Source organism: Opisthocomus hoazin, chromosome 7 (genome assembly GCF_030867145.1).
Source record: "Opisthocomus hoazin isolate bOpiHoa1 chromosome 7, bOpiHoa1.hap1, whole genome shotgun sequence".
NCBI classification, from domain to species: domain Eukaryota; kingdom Metazoa; phylum Chordata; class Aves; order Opisthocomiformes; family Opisthocomidae; genus Opisthocomus; species Opisthocomus hoazin.
This window is the reverse complement of record NC_134420.1, coordinates 51,042,048-51,066,750: the sequence shown is the minus strand read 5'-3', so window position 1 is coordinate 51,066,750 and position 24,703 is coordinate 51,042,048. Positions and strand designations below refer to the sequence as shown.

Genomic DNA, 24,703 nt, shown 5'->3' with positions numbered 1-24,703 from the left:
TTTTTCTGCTTTCTAAACTACTTACATGTGTTTGTGTATAATAATTGTAATAGTAGTTATGGTACATAAACACATTGTTTGTAACTGCCCTTCATAGTATGCTTTAGAACAATTTCTATATTAGTAATTATTGTTATGCGAAGCGCATGCTATAATTGGTGAATTCAGATAAACCAGTGACCTACAAGTGTTTGCTGTATTGTATATTAGCATGTGATAAAAGCACATAAAAATAAACGCATCTAAAGCGTGCTGTAAACAATACCTGTTGATGCACGTATGATTAAATCTAGAAGTTGCAGGAACTTGGATTATAGCTTTAGAAAAGTTCCTTTCTCCTAAACATTTCTAATAATTCCTTCTTTCAGAGGAGCTAGGGAAAAAGACTGAAATAAATAGAGAGGGGACAGTTAACATATTTACCTGTTAGCATTAGTTGTTTGACTTGTATCTAGCAGAAGTTTGAGTTGGCTTTGTTGCTGTTTTGAATTTAACTCACTATGCATGGATTATAGTGCTATATTACATATGGATAATATGACTTAGAGCTATTTTCCTTAAGTTCAATTTTACTATGTCATATTTCCTTTATTTTCACATGCACAAGGTCATCTTTGTAAGTGCTAGACTATATATGATAGAAATGAAAAATGTGAAAAGTCCCTCTGTTTCTGTAGTAGTACATCATATTTTTAATGAGCAGAATTTACATAAAATACATTGCTTATTAAATTTGTATGATATTTTCACTAGCAATGTGAAAAGACAATTGCAACATATAAAATGGTAGCATTTTGTTTGGTCAAGAGAAATTAATGCTCACCCACGGTCAATGTAAATTAAAATGTTTAATTTTGAATAATCACTTTCTGGCCTATAATTAGGAAGTGATTTATCTTTTTGTTTACCATCTGCAGTACTCTTGACATTTATTTTTATAAATATTACTTGCGTACAGTGGGGTTTTTTATAGTGTTTAGTATAAGTATGCTATTTACTTTCATTCTGTTTTGCACGAAACATTTGATATTTGTACATGCATTTTAGATTGAGGATCTTCGTTCCCAACTTTTGAGAGCAGAAGACCGTCTAGAGTTGCAGCATCAAATTTCACAAGTTGCCATGCACCGCCAGAGCTACCAGGATGTACAAGATGATGACAGGAGAATTAGAACAGGTACAACTCTCAAATTTTGCACTAGAGGCCTGCAGATTAGTTAGTTAGCCAGGACATTAATTATATCTTTGTATTTCAGTCTAATTCTTCTACTGTTCCAACAAAAGCAGCTGTTTAACTCCTCAGCTTTAAGTTAATAAGTACTGCCACCTGAATATTAACAAATAAATAGCAATGAGAGTTAAAATTTAGGACAAAATACCATGATTTGCATGGTTAAAACAAATGAAGATTATTAGAGATAACTTCAGCGAAATGGATTGTGTTCTTACAGAAGAAAAACATTTGAAATATTTTAAATAATAATTTTTCTGAAATTTTACTTTTCAGTCCATTTGCAGTTTAAATTCTGCCATCTTGAAAATCATAGCAAAAATCATTTACATAGCTGGTTAATAAGACTGATAAATTTCTGGTGGAATTTCTAAGTGGTAACAACATTTTCCAGAGAGGTTAAGAAATTTTCCAGTGTGATGCGATCAGGACTTCTGTTTGCAGGATGTTACAATTTTGGAGATGGAATCATGGTGTTTGGAAGAAAAATATTTTAAACAATTTCAAGGTGTAATTGTGTGTTAAATTACTGCTTTAGCAATGTCTTCACTACATTTGGTTATCTATCTGTATTTAAACTTTTCAAACCTAATCAAAAAGGCATTAGATGAGGTCTTTATCTTTCTCCTTATTAACACAGAAATGTATTACTCGTGATAGTAGAGGAATAGTGACTCCAAGTCCAGTATCTCTGTGAATGTTTAATTGGTTTGGTTAATGACTTCTTTTTATATTTCCATTCTTCAGCTACTGAATTATGTTGGTTATTAAAATAGGGCTCTGACTCTGTTTTACAAATCTCATACAGAGCACTGGAAATTAGCTAAATTTTGTACATGTCTTAGCTTCAGAAACATAACGCAAAATAGTAATTTTAATAGTTTTTCTCTAGTCCCATTAACGTATCTGCTTAAAAGTGAATTTAATTGAACTAGTATGCCTTTCATGTTAATGAAAGGGTATTTTAATTTTTCTGTTTGTTTTATAATAAAAAAACTGTTGTAAAAATATAAAGAAAACAAAAAAAAGTGTACTGGAGCTATTAAGATATACACATGTATTTATATGATTTGTGTAGCTGTGTTTCTCCTTACTGTGTTATTTCTGCATGGGAAGAATAGAAACGGAGATTTTTATTTGCCTCTAGTAGTTTATGACTAAAGATCTTTTAGTTTCTGGTTGAGGAAATTTACAGCTTGCTTTCATCAGGAATTTCTGTTGTAGGATTCAGATGTAAAATTCACAAATAGTGTGACTTCCAAATCAGGAGGTATTACTCTGTTGGTATAAAATTTTGGCCTTCAAGATTGTGACCAAGTTTCATTTACACCAGAATTTCCCCATTGTTTCTTCTGCCCTATTTTATTATTTATTGTTGTGGGTTGTTTTTTTTTTTAATAGAGGGGAAACTCCCCCTAAAATGACTAGATAAACAGACAAATACTGTCTCATTCAGTGAAAGGTTATGATATAGGTATAGCCATTTTTCACAGATACTTTGATCAAAATCAATAGCTGTAGAATAGTGTCAAGTAAACAAGAAAATTGCCAAAAGAGAAATGAGAAAAAATAATTATATTCCAGAAGTTGGTGTTTCTGCTGGGCCTAGTGTTCTGTTCTCACCACTTTTTTGTAGCTGAAAGATATGAGAGAGAGAAGCAAGAACTGGAGAAACAGGTTTTGGAGCTTAAAGCGAAGCTGAGTCAGAATACTGTAATGTCAGAAGTAGAAGAACTAAAGAGATGCATAGAGCGTAAGGACAAAGAGAAAGCACAGCTTGTAATGCACATACAGGTAAGTTGTTTTTTGTTGTTGTTTGTTTGTTTTAGTAATTTCCTATATATTTAAGGTAGATGACATGCCAGATTAGGGAGTAACTTTTAAAATTAAGAGTAACTGTCATGCTCTTCTTGGTTTCTTCTATAAATAACTTTGAAAGGTGACCTGAGTTTGCAGAGGTTTTTCTCTCCTATCTTGTTGATAAACCAAAAACAGTACTTGCTATTGCCCATGAACTCATGGTTTGGATTGCTTCTCTTTCCCATATGCAAAGAAGAGATTTTATTAGCAATTACTGTTAATAATGGTTTCTGGAATTAATTTTATAAGTTAGTATTTACTTCCTTATTCCCAATTCCATCAGTCTTCAGAACTAAAGTTTAATTTCAAACAAATTAGGATACTTTTTCTATGAGCTAATGCAGTAGAGTAACAAAAATAGATCATAACTGCTCTTTTTTAAGGTATTAGATGCAATATAATATAATAGCTGTATTAATAAATATAAACATTCTTATTTATGGTAAAGACATACTATTTAAAGTGATTCTCTGTGACAAGAATAACAGCAGTCTCTGACACTGGCATTAGTTAGAAGACTTCTACCTTGAACACAAAATAACACATAAGGAGGCAGTCACCTTTTCATTTATGACAGGAGGTTTCTGTATTTTTGGATCTTGTCTAGAATTGTCATTGGTAGTAAGATGCCTGAACAGTAACGTTTTTCTACTGTGTTTCAGGCCTGTCACAAGTGAGGATATTTTCAAAACTGTATGTGAGATTTCAATAGTCAAGTACTTAATATTTGTTGTACTTGCATTGGGGCATTCAGTAAGCTAGGGGGTTTGTATTTTGTGTTGATTTGTCTAATGAAGTTATTTTATTTGAAATGGTGTTGTATCACTTTGAAAATTCAAAAGTAGGAACATTTTTTTTGTCTCTGCATGGATTTACAGGACTATACTATTCAGTTTACTTCTGTTGCTGTTTTCCCTTGTCAACTTATGTGCTGATTTAAGTCAAACTAATACATCAAGTTACATTTAGAAAAAATTGAAGTCTCAAAAGGAGTTCCTACATGCTTATGAAAAATGGTTGTTGAACAGGTTTAGAAAGACCTACAGTGCTCCTATTAAGGATAAGGCAAGCACAACTCATTTCCTGATGCCCAGCAGCATTTGTGTTCTAGCTGGCCAATACTACTCCACACTAACCCAAAACATGCTGTTTTTTTGTTTTGTGCGGAATTACTTTGGTGGCAGGAGTTAATGGGATAAAAGCCCATAGAAAACCATTTTTTTAAAAGTTCTGCTTGTAGAACATGCATTCTTGAGGGTCAGAATGATGTTCTAATGCTAATTTCCTGCTCTGTGAAAATATTGATGGAAGAGCGCTCAGCCGAGGTCATTTTCATTGCTCTAAGTTAGTAATCTTTGACTTCCCAGATTATCTTGACAGAAAATACTTTGTACTTCTTATCTGCTTCCCGCTGCCAGTAACAGGAAAATAGCTACTGTGCTTTTATTTTGATGAGACATCAAGGAATGCAAGGATGTGAATTTCTAAATTTACGTACTAACAGAACATTGTCAAGCCTGTTCTAGCAGCTGCTCCTGTCAGATAGTCTGATTCTCAGCTGGAAGTGACCAGTCATGTTTGACTTGGGTGTATTTATCTTTGGTTAGTGGGGAAGAGGTAACTGCACTTACCTCTGGTGTACATGTAATAATAGAAATTTCTTTTGATTTATTTAAATGTCATTGTTTTCAAGAACTTGAGTTTTGTGTGTTGTACATTTAGTCTCTGTCAGTTGCCATAAAATCACAGTATGATGTAAAAGGGAGAGGATGAAAAAGATTATAAACATATTCCTAAATTCATGATTGGAAGTCTTCTTAATTTTAAATGGAGTTTTAAATGTAATAGAGAAAATTTTGATTTCAGTTGCTGTAGTTTAACTGAGGATGCTTCTGTAAGATCTTGCAAATGTATGCAACTATCTTAAATATATTTTTCTGTATGGAACTGTATAGATACGGAGGTATTATGGCTATTATGACCTGACTATTATGGCTAAGAAATAAATTATGAAGATGCAGTACCCTAGTTTCTCCTAAGCTTGTTTAGACTTCTATGCTTGTGAAATTGTTTGATTTACTAATTAGTTCTCATTCTAATTAGGTAAAAATAGTCTTACAGTATTGTCCAGTAGATCATAACAGCATAACAGCTTGTTACAATATTTCAAAATTTTTGAGGGAAATTTATTGATTTGTTTATTTATGATTAGAATTGTTCAGTAATGCAATTGTTCCAGTCATATGAATATTGATGAAGATCTTATCTTCATTTAAATTCATTTTATGGCTTTTTCGTTGCCAAATATTTGTATTATATGAGCCAATTAAGATAGCTGAAAATTAGTAAGTAACACTTTTCTAAGTTTGAAGAGATACTCTTATAAAAAAAAAAAGAAATCAATACCTTTGCAGACCATCCTGTTTCACCATGTCAGTGGTGTTCAAATGCTGAAATAATGCCATAGATAGATGTAAAATGTACAGATGATACTCACTTTGATAAAGTTTGTATCTAAAATCGTATCAGCCTGAAAAAAAACAAAGTGGTTTAGCTGTATCATATTTACATAAACCATTACCTGTCAGAACAAGTAGCAGTTCATGCTTTGGGAAAATATGGAGAAGGCATGACATGAAGAAATTGATTTTGTACAATATACCTTTTACTGAACAAATATACTTCTTGACTGATTAAATGTATGCATCTTTGATTATTCAATTCATGGAATTTATGCTTGCATGAAAAATCTAAACCTTCTGAATTAATAGTTCTTGATGGCTGGATACAGTATGAATAGCAAGAGATGCAGGTCAGATTATGATGAATAAATTATTATTTGAGCTCTGAATTCAGGAAAAAATAGTAAGAAATAATTAGGTGCATGATTTGGAGAGCATTGTTGAAAACAGTATCGATGACAAGCAGTATGATTACATAGCATTAGAATTTGGTGACTGCACTGCCGAGATACAGGGCAGAAAAGAGAGAGGAGGGGGAAAAAAGTACATATAGATCTACTTTAGGTGACTAATGTAATTAACGTGGTGGGGTGAAATGTGGCTTTCTGTATTATTATCAGTGTAGAATGTTTGCACATAACTGTGATATAAGGCATTAGTTCTGTAAATTGCAGCAAATGAGTCATCCTCACTTGCATTTTAATGTTCATTAAAGTTTTAAGGGACCTTGTGCTGAATACGTTGCGTGTTGTGTTTTCTATACCTAGAATTAACTTTGTTTTGCAATTTGTGGTGATTTTATTTTTAAATTAGGTGTTGAAAATGCAGGTCAAAAGTAGGATATGTGTGGTCAAGCTAGGCACTAGAAGTCCAAAGTACATGAGTTACCAGAATGGTGGCAGTTGTGTGTTAGTGCCTGTGGAGGTTAGTTTACACTTCAGATAAATAATTGGGCTCTAATTGAAAGATGTTGGCCTTTTTCTCTGTCTCCAGTTTCTTGTGAAAGTTGAAAGCTAGATTACATATTGGGATGTTGGCTATGTAGAAAACTAGATGCATGACACTTTTATTTAAGGCAATGCATTTCTGAGTTTGTTAATCACCTCTGTTCTGCGTCATCTCTAGCCAGAGCCTGTCAATTGAAATGTCTGTGATGGTGTTGCAGTCTGAGGGCTGATGCAAACTTTAATCAGTTTTGAAAATACTACTTGCATTCAGACCTCTAGACTTTTCATATTCTGTACCACAGGATTTAGTAACTAATCTGAATGGCATTTTTTAAATGTTCCACAAACATGATTCTTTTCTATAAAAATCTTCAAATACTCTTCTTCTGTCTATAATATCTGATGTTGTGTCGGTGGCGAATGAATTGACAGGAGTATTCTAATACCTTCCCCTTGGTTCTGTTAACAGTGAAACTATGAAAATGCAGCAACAAAATTAATCAGGTTAGAAAAATTGGGACACAGAATTGTCTTGTGTAAAGGCTGAGAAGAGACAACATGCTACAATCGGGATACTCTATAGTAACTGCAATTTAAAACATGCTAACAATTGCTGTGCATATATGTACAATACATTTTAACAAAAAACTGTTCTGAATATCCTGGGTTGCTTCTGCCAGGAGAACCTCCATACTGTTGAAAGGTATGTCACAGGATATTGTCATGCCTCTGTTGCATCCAGAGCAGCTCATTGGGTTCTCTGGGTGACTGACCTTCAGCCACCAAGGACACTAGATGCTCCTTGGGATCTGGAGCGTTAATCTGTAAAAGCAACATTCCTCATCTGCGCAGAATTTTTTCTGGAGTCACAGGTTTAGTAATTTGTTACTTGAAAGAGAAACTCAGATGTTCAAGGAATGTGTTCTTTTGTTCCTTGTTTTTTCTAGTACATGCAACCTCGTGACATTGCTTGGCCATTCTCTTAGATTATCTCATTCTTGTTTGCTACAGTCACAATTGAGAAGGAGAAAATTGGATTAATATTAAAAAAAACACCTCTATATTTCTGTCTTGTAGAAATCCGTAAAATATTTACATTCTAAATTTCCTAGAAGGGTAAGGTCCAAGACAGAAATGTGAAAATTAGGGTATAGTCTGTGGGAACTGTAGTTGTGTTAATGAAATGTGTTCTCTGGGAGAATTATTATACGTAAACAACTATCTTTTTAATGATGCAGAATTGAATAGTATGTCAATTTAGGCTCACATCCTCTATGGTGTCTCCAGGAAGACATGAAATTGGAAGCAATAATAACATGTTTAATCACATGACTGAAGAAATCTTGACCCATTTTAGAATAACTGTGAAGGGTAAACGTAATGTCTGGCTGTATTTTATCAGCTATTTTTAACTTCTGCTACATTCAGAATTTAAATCCTTACCTTTAAAGAGGTATTGTTATCTCTGTTTTCATTTAAAATTAAGCTCGTTTTGATAAAATTTTGCTAGTTGTAGCTTGTGAGGTTTTTTTGTTGGTGGTTGTGTTGTGTGAATCAAGACTTTTTACAAAGTTAGACCTGGTTGTTTTGCCTGGCAACCTTGAAAGTGCATGTTTAAATAATAGTGTAGCACAATGTATATTTTTTTTTTCTAATGTATAGAACTGTACATCTAGAAATACTTAGTCATGTTTCCATTTTGCCATCTGTGTAAGATTTACTCCCGACTATTCAGTAATGTGTTTACTTATTGTTTTATTATCTATATCTCAGTTGTGTCTAGAACAGAAATATTCATCCTACAGGTGAGCAAATGATTGTCCAGGTGATAATTCTACCTCTGTTTTGCATCATGGGTAAGAGTAGCAAGCTGGAATGATTATTGTTGTTGTCTGTACCATCAGTCCATTCCCATCTGCTGTATTTTCTGGCACTACCACAGTCTGTCACATGCAAAAGTGCACATGCAGTTGTCTTCCCAGGACAGCAAATGCTGTCCTGAAAAGACTGGTACAATTTATTGCTTCCCAGGAGGTAATGGCCTGGTTTGGAGGGGGGAGAAAAAACCTCTGAAAAGCCCAACCACCAAACCTAAGCCATGCCATGTGCAGCCCACAACCCCCACTGTGTGACAGGACCTTTTTCTAAATAGTCATTATATATGTGCAACTGTAAAATTACTTATTCTTTCCTAGACAAAGTATTTTTACCTTGTCCCTTCTGAACTGCACCCTGTATATTTCAGACTACATCTCCAATTGGTTTCAGTTGTTCTGAAAATTAATCCTTTCCTCTAAAGTATTTACATTCCTTGAAGCTTGGTAATATGTTTGACTGACTGCAGAGCAGGCCTATTAAATTCATCTAAGTCATTAAAAGTACTGAATAGTGTGAAAGCAGTCTAAATAGGCCTGAACTACGGAATACTAATGTGAAATTCTACATCATGATCTTAATAAGATTCAGTTTTGGTAGTGAAGCTTCAATAACTGGTTTCTGAATATGCCCTTGCAGAAAGTTTATGGAGAACATTTTTCCTGACTTGCTTATGAGACTGTCCTGAGACATATCATCAGATTTGAGATAGGCAGTGCTTTTTATTTTTGAAATGTGTGGTTTCGCTCTCTCCTTTTTCATTCTATGCCTATCATATTTCATTCAGTATTGAAAGATCAACTAATGTTGGCTCTAATATGCTTGCTACATTTTCAGACTTCTTTGCACTTTGTTCTAGAAACATCTATGAAGCTGCTCTGTTCTCTTTGTATTCATCAGTGCTTTCCAAAATACCCTTATTAAGCATGTTGCTTGCATAAAAGCAACCAGCGTACAACTGCGTAACAACTAGGTTATATACTATCAGTTACTTTTGTTATGATGAATGCTATTCTTTCCTTGCCAATTTCCTTCTTCCTCTCATCTGTATATATTCCTCTCATTACATCTTACTATATGCTTTGTTCTGTGTTTCTTCAGTGTGTAACACCTGAGGCTCCTGGTCAATGATTCCTTCTTAAACTTAAAATATAAATAATAACAAGAGCAACCAGAAGAGGAAGAAATACAGAAAGAAAATTATGGGATAGAATAACCATGTATTTTATATCTTGTGTTGAAATTCTTTACCATTGCAGAGGGGGAGATTCTGTGGGCTAACAGGGCTTCCCTTGTGGTCAAGGAGATCTTTTATGCTGTTGGTATTTTAGATAGAAATGTGACATGACATCACTGTATGTTATTTGATAAAATTTCATATTGTATATCTTTAAGAGTTGGAGTTTTCATGTTTTGCTATGATGATTCTAGGTGTTAACATCTGACCTGGAAAACAGGGAGAAGCAGCAGGAAAAAATGCTGGACCAGCTAAAGGAGATACAGAGTTGCTACAAGGCTTGTGAGAATGTACGTAGACAAACTGAAATCCACTCTGCTGAGTTAGCTCAACAGGTTGAAGAGAGTACCAAAGAAGCAGAACGGTACCTCACTGAATTCAAGCATTCAGAGGCACTCAGGCTGGAAACTGAGAAAAAAAGGGAAGATTTGAAGGTGAGAGCACAGGAAACCATCCGCCAGTGGAAGCTGAAATGTAAGAAACTGGATCGTGAAGTAGAAAAACAAAATGAAACTATCAACCAGCTGATGGACAAGAACAGTCAGGTAAGATGGACTTGGGGTTTTTTGTACTCTTTCCATTTATTTTAGAAATGAAGATGAGGAGTTTGTTTATGCAAACTGTGGCTTAAATCACCTACCGCTGTAAGTACTGGCCCAAATTTGCTCGTGAACTACAAAACAGCTAACAGGTTGCAGTATTTTTTGGCTGTTATGAAGTTCCACATTCTCTTCTTTAGCCAGTATTTATTCCAGTCTCTTCACTTAAAGTAAAAGCAACATTCATAGTGAACCTTTCTTCTTTACAAGAAAAAAGCTTTGATTATCTCTTCAGTTAACAGTTAGCTTATTTTTAGTTAATTTTTAAGGAAATAATATGATGTTTTTTTGTTTTTTTTAATTTTAATCACATTAAGTAATAACCCATGTTCAAGCTGGGCAATGTCTTATGTAGTGGACAGTGGTCACGGCTTTGAAAGTAGGTGTTTACTTTCACCATGTATGTCAAATTGCTTTCAGATTGTAATGCTATTTGGATTTTGGCACAACTGGCCTATTTTTAGTTCCATTCTGTGTTTAAGCTTTTCCCAGAGTCAAGGCTTAGTAATGACATCTTTTATGCAACTTTTTATGTATGATTGTATGTTCTGAAATATTGTAAAGGACTCCAGCTCAGTTTGGATTTGATGTTTGGAAGCAGAAATGTAGATACTTTTTGTTTAAGAATGTGCAGACATTTTAGAAAAATCTGGAGATTTTAGCAAAAAAGGCACTCTTAACTGCATTTAGGATGAACAGGCTGTGAACATCTATGGTACAGTTCCTAGGTTTTTCCATTCATCTGAATAGAGAGTCTGTTCCTTATATTTTTGTAACTTCTCTTTTTAGTACTTTCATGTATGTTTTGTTTCAGCTTCTTCTTCCTCGTATTTTTTTCAGAATTTTTAATTTGAAATAATCAATTTGAAATTTCATCATGCAACACCTCTGGGCTTTTCATTTGACTTTGTTCAGTTTGTCAAACCACTTATTCCTCTCCTCCTCCTGTAAAGTTTCTCAGGGAAAATCATTGGGTGTCTTTTTTTTTTTTCTTTTTTTTTTTCTTTTGATTCCCACTAGTCCTGACACTGCTTTAAAGACAAGTACTCACATCAGTGCTAATGCTGATCATCCTGTCTTGGAACAGTAGCAGAATCCACCTTTCTTCTGTTTGTAACGAGTCTGTGGGTCTTTGTATTTTCCAGTGGCTGGGTCAAAAGGTGCCTGCTCCTGTAGTGGCTGGTATAGTGCTAAGCTTCATGCTGTGATCATTTATCTTGATTTATATGCTCTGTAGGTCCGGTCTATCACGTTGTGTGATCTACTTTTGTTTTTTTTATAGAGCTTTCCTCGCCTCTTTTCACTTACTTACTAGTGATGTGTATCCAGTTTAGGCTACTATATCTGGTGGGCTTGGAATATCTCCGTGCCATCATCTGCTTTGTGCTGCTCAAAGATTGTTGTTTTCGACGGGTGTATGGTGTAGAGTATGGGAAGTCTGTGTTGATCCTGTGTTGTTCCTGATCCAGTAACCTGTTCCGAGACTGGTACATGAATGTATGAGCATGGTCAAATATAGGAGAAGCCACAATGGGGGCTAATACTGGGTTGAAATTAATAAACTCTAGCAGATCTAAGTTGTGTTTCCTGGGGTTTCTCTCCTGAACTACCTAGCATATTCCTTATTTTTTACTAGTACTTGCTCTGCCATGCTCTATCCATGCTCCCACAATTCATTCTGTAGTAATCTTGTTGTATTGGTTAGCCCTGGCAGTTGTCTGAGGAAGTAAAGTTTGCAAATATTTAAGTTGGTCATCTCTTGCCTAGGTGAATGGAGGTGTTAAGGAAAGGAAGAAAACCTGAATCATTTAGAAGTCGTATCTGTCTCTCATAAATAGACAAATGAGAAGCAAGAAGTAGAGGAGAGAGTTATGAATAATAAGCAGGAGGAGGCCCAAAATTCTCTGAAATCACTGTTCATGTAAAAAATGCATGGACAGGTCTTTGTAATGGCAATTGATAGTGCTGTCCACATTGGAATTCTCTTTGTTACATAAGTCTCCTTGACATGGATTTTATCTCTTTTTATATGAAAAATGCATAAAAATTATAAATCACAGAATCACAGAATAGTAGGGGTTGGAAGGGACCTCTGTGGGTCGTCTAGTCCAACCCTCCTGCTGAAGCAGGGTCACCTACAGCAAGCTGCACAGGACCTTGTCCAGGCGGGTCTTGAATATCTCCAGAGAAGGAGACTCCACAACCTCCCTGGGCAGCCTGTTCCAGTGCTCTGTCACCCTCAGAGGGAAGAAGTTCTTCCTCATGTTCAGATGGAACTTCCTGTGCCTCAGTTTGTGCCCGTTGCCCCTTGTCCTGTCACTGGGCACCACTGAAAAGAGCTTGGCCCCATCCTCCTGACCCCCACCCTTCAGATATTTGTAAGCATTTATAAGGTCCCCTCGCAGCCTTCTCTTCTTCAGGCTGAACAAGCCCAGTTCCCTCAACCTCTCCTCATAGGGGAGATGTTCCAGTCCCCTCACCATCCTTGTAGCCCTCCGCTGGACTCTCTCCAGTAGCTCTTCATCTTTCTTGAACTGGGGAGCCCAGAACTGGACAGAGTACTCCAGATGAGGCCTCACTAGGGCAGTGTAGAGGGGAAGGAGAACCTCCCTCGTCCTGCTGGCCACACTCTTCTTGATGCACCCCAGGATCCCATTGGCTTTCTTGGCAGCCAGGGCACACTGCTGGCTCATGGTTAACCTGTCGTCCACTAGCACTCCCAGGTCCCTCTCCACAGAGTTGCTCTCCAGCAGGTCCGTCCCAAGCCTGTACTGGTGCATGAGGTTGTTCCTCCCCAGGTGCAGGACCCTGCATTTGCCTTTGTTGAACCTCATCAGGTTCCTCTCTGCCCAGCTTTCCAGCCTGTCCAGGTCACGCTGAATGGCAGCACAGCCTTCTGGTGTATCCACCACACCTCCCAGTTTGGTGTCATCAGCAAACTTGCTGAGGGTACATTCTAACTCTTCATCCAGGTGGTTGATGAAGAAGTTAAACAAGACTGGGCCCAGTACTGACCCCTGAGGGACACCACTAGTTACCAGCCTCCAACTAGACTCAGCGCCGCTGATGACAACCCTCTGAGTTCTGCCATTCAGCCAGTTCTCTATCCACTGCACCGACCACTCATCCAGCCCACACTTCCTCAGCTTCCCTAGGAGGATATCATGGGAGACTGTGTCAAAAGCCTTGCTGAAGTCCAGGTAGACAACATCCACGGCTCTCCCTTCATCTACCCAGCCAGTCATGTCATCGTAGAAAGCTATCAGATTGGTCAGGCATGATTTCCCCTTGGTGAATCCATGCTGACTACTCCTGATAACCTTCTTTTCTTCCACTTGCTTCATGATGGATAAACGCAGTCACTTTGCTTTAAGCCTCATTTAAGACATGCTGTCAGTATTCATTCTTCTTTTTAAAATCATCAGCATCTTGCCAACAAGTTTGAGGTGTCACTCCTGAAGAAAATCTCTTTGTTAGAGGATATATAATATCAAATAAACTTTGCGTCGTTGTGGAGAAGGAAAAAAATGCAAACAGTATTTCATGTTCTCAGTACAAAGTTGTAGACAGTTCCCATATGAGGATATAATCAATCTAGATGCAACATTTCTGATAAGCTTCAGGGAACTAGATGAACACCAGCTTGGAAATATACAGACAATTAACATCTGAGACAAAACTCTAAAAATAAACAATAAAGAGAAGGGGGAAATGGCAGTCTGTTGTCTTCGTTTTCTGTTGTAGGACTTCAAAGGGTTGATGGCAAATTTTCAAAACTGGATTACAATCATAGCTTGTAGTTTTATGAGAAGTTCCAAGTATTTGCAGACAATAGGTGGACTATAGAAGGATTGTTTAGGTTTCATTCTTTTGGAGTTATTTGTATAATTTGATTAAAGTCTTGCTTTTGGAATGTATTTTCTTCTAAGTATGCAATGTAGAAAACATACTGAAACTCAAAGCAAGTTAGTCAAGGGTTTTTGAAATTTTACTGGGGTTTTTTTTAGCCAAATCATGCAACTAGAATTGCAAGACAGTTTTAGGAAGGTTGAAATACCGATATTTTTTCACAAATTAAGCATGATGGTCATTATTCCATATCCTTGATTTATTATTTTTGTATTTTGTTTTGCACTGCTTATTCTTGATGTAGTCACAAATTCTTTTATTATTTTTAACCTGCACACTGTTAACCTTAATTGCCTTTTGTTCTGGATTATTTCAAGTAATTTTGCTGTATCTATAAGAAATGTGCACTGCTTATGGAATTAGTGGAAATAGTAAATTTCAGTATAAAAGACAGTTTAAAGCATCTAGTAGTTTGTGATATGTCAGGAAAATCTTGTGTTGTCTCTTTATCATTTTTTTTTTCCGTTAGTAGAAGTTGTATGTGGCTTATGATAAGTGTTCTGTAAATTTCTTCTTATATTAAACGGAATGTTAAAAAAATTAAATTATGGCGTGAGATAAGTAAGAATTGGGAATGGTGTGTGTAACATGAGTTTAATGAAATTGGGTATTTAGTAACACGTATGTACTTGCAGTGCAATTTTTACCCATCATTCAGCACATTTTCTAGGTTTTTTTTAACCTGTAATATATTAATGTTGTGGAAAAAAAAACCCCAGCCCTTAAGCTCCTTAAAAAAACAGTGGAATCTTTATTTAAAAGTGGATAACTTTTATTTTGAATATGAACTCTTCATTTCTTGTCTTTGATGAATGAGTGAGCCAGGCTTTTAACTGCTTTTCATTCATCTACTGTGTGTATTTCAAAAAGAATTTAAAGTTGAAATTAATATGTAGTATTTTAGAAAATATGCAAAACAAGTCAGCCTGTGAAATGCACCTGTAGGTAAGGTATGACCAATAGTCCTCACTGTATTCTGCTATGTTACTGTATTGCCTCATTTCCTCCATCTTGCTGCTTGGAGGAACCAGTTACAAAACGCATCTCGGTCTGCAAAGATGTGAGAAAAGCAGGGGATTAACCAAAAAACTATCCCTGCTTAGGAGGCTAGATCATTTAAGGACAGGTATATGTTTGAAATCCCAAATGTTCTGTGTCTAAATTTAAAGAAACACTGAATACATTTGAACTGAGCTCACAACAAGCAAAAATTTTGTTTTTTCACAGAAAGAAATGATCTGATTGTTCCTTAGACATTATGAATGTCTAAGGACATCCTTCCAACAGTTTAATTACTTTAGATCGCACTGGATTTCCTTTTCTTCTTTCCTAGGCCCTCAGAGAAAAGGATGACCTCAGAAATCAACTTCTATCTGCTATACACCAGATAGAAAACCTTCGGAAAGAGCTGAATGATGTGCTTACAAAGAGAGCCCAGCAGGAAGAACTCCTCCATTGCAAGGAGGTAAAACTGAATGAAATGAAGTCTCACCAGGTATCTCTTGAAGAAGAGATCAAAGAAGTTCAAGGTACTGTAAATAAATTGGAGAATGAGTTGAAAAAGCAAGTCTTTGTACAAAATCAAATGCAAGCTGAAAAGGAACACTTGGAGACAGAACTTGCAACTAGTAACTCGATCCATAAAAAAGACCAAGAAAGACTCTTAGAAATGCAAGCAGATGTAAAAAACTTAAGCTCTGTACGTGTGGAGCTAACAAACAGAATAGCAGAAGAGGAGAAGGTCAAAAAGGAATTACATAAGAGCCTGTCAGATCTCCAGAAACAACAGGAATCTAAGCATGAAGAGATGACTTCAGCTCACAGGCAGCTGAAGATGGAAAGAGAAGTTCACCAACAGGAGCTGGCAGATCTTAGATTAGAGTTACAAAATGTTAAAATCAAACATGAACGAAATGTTCAAGAGCTCATGAAACTCCTTAAACAAGAAAAGGATGATGCAGAGGCTCAGATTAAAATGCTAAAGGTACTTATTCTTAAGAATTCTAATGTCAGATTCCTTCCTTCCCCCCTCCTTGAGTGATGAAACTGGTAAAGCATGGGCTTTAAAACATTTAACACACATTTTACTGCAGGTGGTCAGAAAAGTTTAAAGTTCAGGGTAAAAAAAATGTAACAGCTTTAGGTCAAAAGCTTTTCTTGGTTCAAAAGTAGTGAAATAGGTATGTCTGTGATCAGAACAGGAGGAGATATGAGGCTGTACTGCTGTAATATGATTTGATCCTTTCTTCTTCAACTGTTATTTTTACAATTATTGTCATGGCGCTTAAAGCAAATTAAACTTGCAGTATATCAGGGATGATACTTTTTTGTAAGTGCATAAATTGCATGATGCAGAAATACTGTCACTGTATCTTGAAACAGTTTCAGAATGTGAATAGTGCTAAGGTGTAACATTTCTCAAGGTTAATTTTGATAGTTCTTTCTGTTTTGAAGAGTGTTTAGAATTTCTAATTTCTGTACAATTTCTCAGAAAAGTGACTGTGTTCATATAGTATATGATGAAATATAGCATTTTATTTGTGAAGAAACAAGTTAATGTCCTTAGTTTACAGCATTTGCTTCTGATTCAAGGCTTTTGCATTGGAAAGCAAATGAGCATTTTGGTGGCTTCAAGTGGTCTGAATAAAACTGAACAGTTAAGTTGAAGTGGTCAAAACTGCACAATTAGCTCTCAACTGTTGTATAACCCATACATTGCACTTTCATTGAAGCAATTTTGGTTACATGGTTAAATATATATAAGATAGTATTTTGTATGTCCTCATGATAATAAATTGTGTATTTGTATTAATGGAGGCAGTAGTTTTCCAGATAGCTTGTAAATTACCAACATATTTTGAGTGTACTTCTGAAGCACTATAAATACGCTTTCCACCTCAGTCCCATGAAATTAAAAATTTAATCATGTCAAAATTCAACCATAAAAAGCTATAAAATCCTTAATCAAAGCTCAAGTGATTGATGAGCTACTTCGTCGTAAGTAAAATAAGCATGTTTATTTCCTTTTTCTTCTCACCAGTATGCAACTCTAGTTAAAAATGCATATTTTCCACATTTTTGCAGTGATGAATTGACGTTACTTAGAAAAGTATGGTTAGTTATTTAGTATATCATTCATGACATGATAATTCACAATAATTCTTAAGCACTTGGTAACACAGAAAGCATTTAATGAAGATAATAAAAAAAATTCAGATGGTTGTTAGTGGAAACATGATTAAAATCAAAATATTTTGACAGCAGTGCTTAACACTGGGGACTTAATTTATAATGTGTCTAGTGTTATTTAAATATCTGTCCAAATATGGCTTTTTTCTTTGACAATGCCATTGGAATTAAGACTACATTTAATATCAAGGGGAGAGAAGGAAAGTGTACTCTGGATGGTAGTAGTCAAAAAATGAGTTGATCGTGACTACGTGTTCCTCTTCTGTGGAAAGGTCAATCTTATAGTAAGGGCCTTGATACTGGTACCAATTGTTGTACCTAAACAGAATACTTAAATTTACTTCCTTCTTTCATTTACAGTGACATGACTTTTCCCAGAATCCTTAATCTACATACATTACTTTTTTTACAGCTTTGTGTCTCTGAAACAGAGAAGAGCAGAGGGCTTGTGGGAGATTAATTTTGTAAGATATTAGGGTAGGCAGCTTTTTTTAGAAGTACACAAAATGATAATGCACAACATTCTCTTGATTCGAAGACTATAAGTGCAACAAAATAGATAACCATATCCATCTGTAGGAAGATCTGATGACAACATGTCATTGTGCAGGTGATTTTGTTACATTTTATCTGAACTCAGCATTACATTGCAATTGGGTTTCACTTTTATGGACATACTTTTCTTCCAAATTAAGGTAAATTTAGTATGCATTTTACCAATCTATGTTTAAATATTCTGGGTTCAGGGTAGAGTTAAGGGAAATCCAACAGAAAGGGATTTTTTACCTATTGCCCCTTTTTTTTTAGTAAGTTTTTGTGCACAGTAATAAATTGTCTTTTGCTGTTACAGTAATAATCTTGACCTTATTTATGCTTCAGCCTTGTCCAACCTTTGTGACTGCTTTTGGGAAAGAATATACATAACCCTGTCCAAAGGTTGTTAACGTTATTAATAAAAATAAAGGTTGGTTGGGAAAGACTTGGGGAGTAAAGGGAAATTTAACACATTCATTTTATTAAGACCCAAAGCCTTAAACTTAACTAGAAGAGGAATTTTGAGTTACTTTCAGGAAATCAAGAGTGCAGAGCCCTGTGTTTACAGGACCAACTGCTGCATAGATTGTAAAAACAAGTGACTTTTGATCCTTAATTTTCATCCCTCTCTTGCTTCCTCTGTATGATACTTTCTGCTTCACTCTTGTCTGGCTTTTTGTAGTGCTACACTGGATTGAAAAATTACAAGGTAGTTAAGGATTTTTTTTGAGTAGTAGGGGAGGTACCATAGGAATATTGTATGTTGCAGTAGAACTGGAGAACATAGAATTTTGTATGAGATGTCAATGTTGAGAAGAATCTTACTGTCTCATACTGAGATTCTGATGCTTAAGCTTTTAATTCTGTTTCTATTAGAAGCTCCTAAAGGAGTCCCAGCCAATGCCTCTATAATGTCTTTTTTTTATTATTTAAAATGATAGATAAACTAGGCATGGGAAATTAAGTGGTTTGCTTAGTGGTCCCCAGTCAGCTATGTGTTCAGAAGCTCTGAATCTGTCCCCTAATTTTATTACATGCCCTGATTTGCTTTAAAAACATCCTTGTTCTCTTAGAATAATGAAATACAAAATGTGCTCATCCCTGACAGCACTTTGAAGTATTGGTCTGTAGTGGTAGATTATATAGAGATGTGTATCTGTACGTATGAAATGGTGTATATATGTATATTTCTTCTTGAATTGTTTTCTATACATATACCAACTGGGTGTAGTTCTTTATTTTCTGAAGCTTATCAGATGTGGAAATCCAGATCAATTAAATTATGGTCACATCTGCCTTGTCCATACTGGAAATGAATAAAAATTAGCTTTCTCCATTGTGTCTTGAAGGGAATATGAGTGAGGATTTTGGTTCTTGGATTGTCTCGATCTGCATAGACTTTGTCATACAATTACATTTAGTAGGAACTGAAAAGTTATTTTTATAAGCAAATTCACAGAAAGTGTTTTAGGCATTGCAGGCTTGTCTTTGTGGACTTAGGACAGCAAAGTTCTTTCTCAGAATTGTTCTTTGGAGGAGCTTTTGTACTTTGTTAGCTCTGGTGTCTAAATTAACCCGTAAAACTTCTGTCCTTACCCTTCTTCCCCATAAAAGTTGTATTTGTCGTATAATTGGGGGAATAGAATTTTTGCTTATCCTCAGGAAGGAATTTACTCTGCAGGTTTATTTTTTGTGTGTAACTGCATCCCACAGTTCATGTAATATGAAGCTGGTTTTGAGTAAGAAGTGTAAAATTTCCTGCTTTGTTTTGTGTATTTTTTTACATTTTCTAGTTATGCTAGAGAATTTCTCGTATCTGTCAGTTTCAGTCAGTTATCTTTTCTAGTGGAAACCAATATGCTTTTATTCACTCACCTATTTAGGGCTTTCAAGGCCCTTAAAAGTTTTCTTCATTTTTCTCTGCAATGTTTCTACAAATAGCATTAAAACTACGCAACTGTAGAAATTAAAATACCATATCTTTGCAGTTATTTCCCTGCAGATATAAATTTAGTATTAGGTCCTGAAATGAAATTATAGTTTTAGACTTTGATTCCAAATCATTTCAGTAATGGAAAAGTTGTATAAATACTGGGCTTGTTAAGCTGATGTAAGCTGATGAGTGTAGCAGAGCTTAAATGCAGAATCTGAGACTTCTATGTACTGCTTTTAAAACACTGTATGGTTCTACAACTCTGTGATAAGTGTTTTCCATGTTCAGATAAGTGATTGCACTTAATATAACTTAAATGTAAAAAATTATGTAGATTTATCTTTCCGTAATAGTGTTACATGGATGTGAAACTCTACAGTCTGGGAATGTTTTAAAATATAGTGACTTTGTAATCTGTTTGCCCATTACCATCAGATGGAACTTGTAGAAGAGAAAAACATAGTTAAGAATCAATATCGACAACTGGAGAAGATAAAAATTGAATGTGATAAATTGACAGAAGAATTAACCCAAAATGAAGAAGAAAATATAACACTCAGGCGTAAATGTGAGTTTGTGAAACAAGAACTGGAGAAAAAGGTAAACTTACACAGTTTTAACTATGCTTTGTCAGTCTCTCTGCTGATAAACACCTAAAATAAATATTGAATTATAGAAATAGATGGTAAACTTAAAATATAAAAAACCACATGTATATCACAGAATCACAGAATAGTAGGGGTTGGAAGGGACCTCTGTGGGTCATCTAGTCCAACCCTCCTGCCGAAGCAGGGTCACCTACAGTAAGCTGCACAGGACCTTGTCCAGGCGGGTCTTGAAGATCTCCAGAGAAGGAGACTCCACAACTTCCCTGGGCAGCCTGTTCCAGTGCTCCGTCACCCTCAGAGGGAAGAAGTTCTTCCTCATGTTCAGACGGAACTTCCTGTGCCTCAGTTTGTGCCCATTGCCCCTTGTCCTGTCACTGGGCACTACTGAAAAGAGCTTGGCCCCATCCTCCTGACCCCCACCCTTCAGATATTTGTAAGCATTTATAAGGTCCCCTCACAGCCTTCTCTTCTTCAGGCTGAACAAGCCCAGCTCCCTCAGCCTCTCCTCGTAGGGGAGATGCTCCAATCCCCTCACCATCCTCGTAGCCCTCTGCTGGACTCTCTCCAGTAGCTCTTCATCTTTCTTGAACTGGGGAGCCCAGAACTGGACAGAGTACTCCAGATGAGGCCTCACCAGGGCAGTGTAGAGGGGAAGGAGAACCTCCCTCGTCCTGCTGGCCACACTCTTCTTGATGCACCCCAGGAAAGAACATACACAGTCATACTGTAGTACACAGTTTCTGTATAAATTAAAGAAGTCACAAGTACTTTGAGTCATGAATTTTATCCCTCCAAAGATTTGCTGCTACTATTTAGGAGTAGAAATATAAGTCCTATTGCCTGCCATATTTCTGATAGAGGTAACTAACAAATGTTTAACCAAACACCTCTACTTTTCTTCACATTTACTTAAAGTTGCAGTGGAGTTATGAGTTATTTAGAGCTAATTTGAAGTAGATAAGCAATGTAAGCATGATAAAAGAAATTCTAAATGATTTGATAAAAAGTATTTTTTGCTTGAATATTTAAAACACAGCAAATTTTAAATGAAATTCACACATCTTTCTTGTACTGGCATTGTATTTCCAGAGATGGACGCTGTCTACCAGCTATTCTTGTTGCTTAGTGTTCTGGTTATTAATATCTACTATCAAATATTGATTTTCAGTCTTACAATCTGGAGTTGTCAGCCTTTCTTTTAAAAAATCGAGTGATAAATACAGAGTTGCTGAAGAATTTTATTTTGTAACTCCTCTTTCTGTTTTCTTGAGTTCTGCTTTTTTTCCATGATTGGTTCCACAGCATTGCCTTTTAATGTTTTTTTGAACATGAACAAGTTCTACACTGTGCTTGTTTTATATCTTAAGTGTCTCTTTCTGCAACATTGTGATTTCAGGTAAGTATTTCCATACATGGATGAAGTTATACTTTCGCTGGTGTAAAGCACATACCTGTCAGTATTTGATTAATTCGTATTGAGCGAACATTGAAAATGATTGTTTCTAACATTTACCAAACTTGATTTCCTGAATTAAAGTCCATGAAAACAAACAAAAAATGTGTGCATCTTGCAGGAAATCACCTATAAATTTTTCATGATATCCTTATTTTAAAAAAATTGATATTTTAGCCTCTAGCTGGAATGTTCTTGTTCTATGTCATTTTAGTATTTTCTCATCCTTGTGAAAAGAAATTTTTTGGTATAGGCATTTATATTAACATGGTACAAGAGATTTGTTCATTCATTTCAGGTGGACTGCTGAATACTCATCAGATAATTCTTTATTAGCTCAATATTTTCGAACTATTTAAATCCAATAAGAGACCCACAGGTATTGTAGATCCTTCATGGCTTTTCAGGTTTTTCAATTTACTTTTCAACTCCTATTTTGTTGTTATGAATGAGGTACACAATATCACTTAGGTGTTGAGCTTAAAATCGAATGGCTTTCTTTTGAATTGAACTTATTTAATGATCTTTCTGACACTGAATGCTTTCCTCAGTGCCAGTCACTGTCATGTGAGGTATTCTTTGAATACTTTTCTTTTGAGACCAAACTGTCATTAGAGGTTTTCTTTAGGGATCTGTTTTTGTGATGACAGAGTTTAGATGTCTGTAACTGGTTCAGGGCAAAAGATACTAAAGGGAATATTTGTTGTGGGCTCTCTTTCTGCTTGTGGAAAACAGATTTAGAATAGCATGTCTGGTTTTGACTCTGAAAATAGGCTCTGTGATTATTGGGTTTGGATTTGGTAGCAGTTTCTTCAGAACTGATTTACAGGAGAATAAGGAGAATCAAGAGGGGAACTTGCGAGTACTATTAAAAGATATTATTTTCCATGGCAAGGAACTGAATTCAGTGCACGAGTGAGTATGGAGTGATTATAAGATTGGAAGATATATTGCTAATGATGTATGTTATGTTATTAATGCAATAATTTCTCTTTGTTTTGTTTTTCCTCTTTCACTCCAGGATAAACAGATCAACAATGAAGAAGATCATTTGAGAAGGATGGATGAGGCCAGACTGCAGTTTAAGGATCAGCTGCGTCACTTAGAAATGGAACAGGAATCCATTCTCACCTTGATAGGAAGTGAAATTGATGCTGCTTGTGAAATTTTTTCTCGGGACTCTATGGAGAAATTCAAAGTAATTCTAAGTTTTAAGTATGCTGCAGATTTTGTTATTTTCTTAATAAATATTTGTAGCAGAATTTGTATGCATTGTTGTTACCCATCACTTAATTGGTATAGATAATTTATGGACAATAGGATTATGGATATTTAGCTGGTACAGATGCACATTGCTAGGTACTAGAATGGGATACTATAAAGATCTGCCCATGCGTTAGTCATTACTGCTTTCTTTTGTTATTTTTTTTTTGTGAGAAATTGTTCTTTTGTTTGCTTGTGTGAAAGTACCTTACATCAGTCACAATTTTGAGGCAGGTTTTCCTAGGCCAGCTCCTTAGAGATGGAAAATCCACAAGAAAGAACTAAAAGGCTTTTAAAATTGCAGGGGGGGGAAGAAAGGTTTTATTAAAAATTCATTTAGATCCTTTGTATTTTAAGTAGAGAAATAAGGGCTGAAAGTGAAGAGAGTTTACAACCTCCCCTTCCGTGGAGCAGATCCTTGTATCCAGAAAACTCGGACTCAAAGTTTTGGGAAACTTGTAGCTTACTGTAACTTTTTCACTCTTTTACTACTTCTGCAACCTTTAACTCCCATTAGCTTTTTTCCTGAGCATTCTTATTTGCTCGCCAGGGACAGAACCCTCTTTTCCTTCCTCCAGATGATTCTCCATGACTAATCCTCTTAACTGACATTGTACACAGCTGAGAAACAAAAACACCCAGTCCAGCTCAGCTTGTCGCCATACTCACTGGCATTATGGGTGCTTACATCACAAGTGCTTGACCTTTTCAGCCTTAGCTGTAACCACGGCTGCCTTTTGTCTTGCTGTTTAAACAGAGCATGCGTTCTGCTCTGCAGTCTGTGGTCACTCAACTGGGCTGGGCTGCTTTTGAAATAGAAATTTTTCAGAATTGACACAAAAAATTAATTATATTTTTAATACTTTGTTTTGTTTTCTATTTTAAGTTTTTCTCCTCACCTGTTTTGTTTGAAGGCGTGGAGAGAAGTCACTTAATTTCAGCCTTATGTATGGTTGTGCCTTTTTCTCCACTTACCTATGGAGTTGGGATGTTGTAGCACACAAACAGATGAGAATTTTTAGAAAATGTATTTGACAAACAAGCTTTCTCCTCTGTATCCTTGCAGATAAGTCTTTTTTAATTAAGTATCTTTGACTGCTGTAGTTGCCAGATTCTTGATAATCTAACCATGCCTTCTTGGACTTGCTTCCCACCTTCTGCGGAGTTTCTGTCTTCTGGATGAAGTTTTACTGATTCCTGTTTTGACAATTGTCCTTATTTATCCCCTTAAACTGTTTACCACGGGCAAACTTAAACCAGATTTGAATCTGAAATTTGAAAGGACAGTTAATTTGAAAACAAATGTTACATAGTTTTGTGGTGCCTGCTCTGAATGTTTTTTTTTTTTTTTAAAAGATAAGAAGTTTCCTTTGTTATATCATTCCTCTACCTAGTACTTTAGGTATTGCCAAGGTTTCTAAAAGGTTTCAGACAAGTTCTTTACTTCAAGCAGAAGTTGCCACTGCAACTGAGGTGAGCAATGAGGAATTTAATGGATAAATACTGTATTCAGAAAACTTAAATACCAAGCTTAATCTTCCCTGATGAAAAATCTACTGGATTTTTTATAATCACTGGATATTGGTGTTCTAAGCAAAGAATT

The 24,703-nt window shown here is 35.7% G+C and overlaps 1 protein-coding gene across 4 annotated transcripts in view; it reads left to right on the top strand.

Annotated features, from left to right (window-relative positions):
• The window catches only part of CEP128 (centrosomal protein 128), a 132,356-nt gene that overhangs the window by 35,525 nt on the left and 72,128 nt on the right, over window positions 1-24,703 (top strand). For all 4 annotated transcript variants that reach the window (XM_075426673.1, XM_075426674.1, XM_075426672.1 and 1 more), the window contains exons 11-16: window positions 1,048-1,177; window positions 2,868-3,025; window positions 9,807-10,157; window positions 15,454-16,104; window positions 20,212-20,376; window positions 22,859-23,035. In XM_075426673.1, coding sequence (XP_075282788.1) covers window positions 1,048-1,177; window positions 2,868-3,025; window positions 9,807-10,157; window positions 15,454-16,104; window positions 20,212-20,376; window positions 22,859-23,035 — 1,632 coding nt within the window. The remainder of the gene's footprint in view (window positions 1-1,047; window positions 1,178-2,867; window positions 3,026-9,806; window positions 10,158-15,453; window positions 16,105-20,211; window positions 20,377-22,858; window positions 23,036-24,703) is intronic.